The sequence below is a fragment of the Halyomorpha halys genome, unplaced genomic scaffold, assembly GCF_000696795.3.
Source record: "Halyomorpha halys isolate HHAL.00 unplaced genomic scaffold, Hhal_1.1 Scaffold1977.1, whole genome shotgun sequence".
Taxonomy (NCBI): Eukaryota; Metazoa; Arthropoda; class Insecta; order Hemiptera; family Pentatomidae; genus Halyomorpha; species Halyomorpha halys.
In genome coordinates this window covers 18,586-19,675 of record NW_027105250.1, presented here as the reverse complement: position 1 = coordinate 19,675, position 1,090 = coordinate 18,586, and the positions used below count along the sequence as shown (strand labels likewise).

The 1,090-nt window shown below is 25.2% G+C and overlaps 1 protein-coding gene across 1 annotated transcript in view; it reads left to right on the top strand.

Annotated features, from left to right (window-relative positions):
- Nucleotides 1–627: 627 nt before the first annotated feature.
- The window catches only part of LOC106690925 (serine protease inhibitor 2), a gene marked incomplete at its 5' end in the record, with an annotated part of 16,427 nt that continues 15,964 nt past the window's right edge, over nucleotides 628–1,090 (top strand). Inside the window, 1 exon segment of the mRNA XM_067050043.1 lies at nucleotides 628–740. Coding sequence (XP_066906144.1) covers nucleotides 628–740 — 113 coding nt within the window.

Below are 1,090 nucleotides of genomic sequence, written 5' to 3'. Positions count from 1 at the left end.
AAAAAAAAAAAATAGATCTAGAGAAAACATTGTGTTCAGTGGTTTTGAATTTTTTAATCATTTTCTTTAAACTTCAATGTAATTCTTAGGATTTAAAGCCATAAGAAACCTTGTCCTCCCTCCTCTCCTTTCCAAAAAAAGCAGTAGCTAATTTTTTATTTGTTCAGGGCAATGTTTTTTTGGTTTTTTTTTATGGTCCACACTTTCAAATATTAAACAGGCAGAGAATTGTATGAAAATAAAGTAAAGGCTTATTTGAATGCAAAAAGGTTACTGTCACATTCCATATGTGATATACCACAAATAGGAATGCGAGTTTTGTGCAAATTTTGTTTCTGAGATAGGCTGTTAAAACACATGCGTACATAAAAGAATAGATTATTTTGCTAGACCCAGTTATTTGGACTCCAGGAACCTAAAAACTTATAATTCCGAGAAAAACAATAATTCAAAATTTTTAACTATCATAATCAATGTGTAAGTGTGTGAAGAAATATATATGTATATGTATATATATATATAAATATTGACACAGAATCCACTTGTTTACTTTATCATATCCAAAAATATTCCTTAAAATTTTGTATTTCTTTAAATATTATTATTATTTTTTTCATGATATTACAGTTATATCACTTGTGTCCTCTGCAACAAATGCTGCACAGTTAAAAAAATCTATAAGCAGTGAAGCCCCAACTTATGCTGACAGGTTCAATGAATTTGATTGGCATATCTCCAAGGTAAATATCTTATAAACATTTATTTTAATAAATCACTTTAATATAAAGTATTTAATTTTTGTTACTCTTATCTTTAATATAAAATTATTATCAAATTTCACAGCGATAGTCAACCTGAATTTCATCTGGAAAACCTTTAAAGGAAAGAGAGCTAAAAAATATCCTATCTGATTAATTTATAGCCTTAATTAAAATATATACATTACTATGGTTAAAAATTGGACAAGCTCTGTTGATTCTTCATTATTAAAATTTCTATTTTGATAGAAAATCAAAATTAAAAAAAATATATTTTTTTTTAAATTATATTATTTCAAAATTTTTTGAGACAAGGTAATTATTTATTAAAT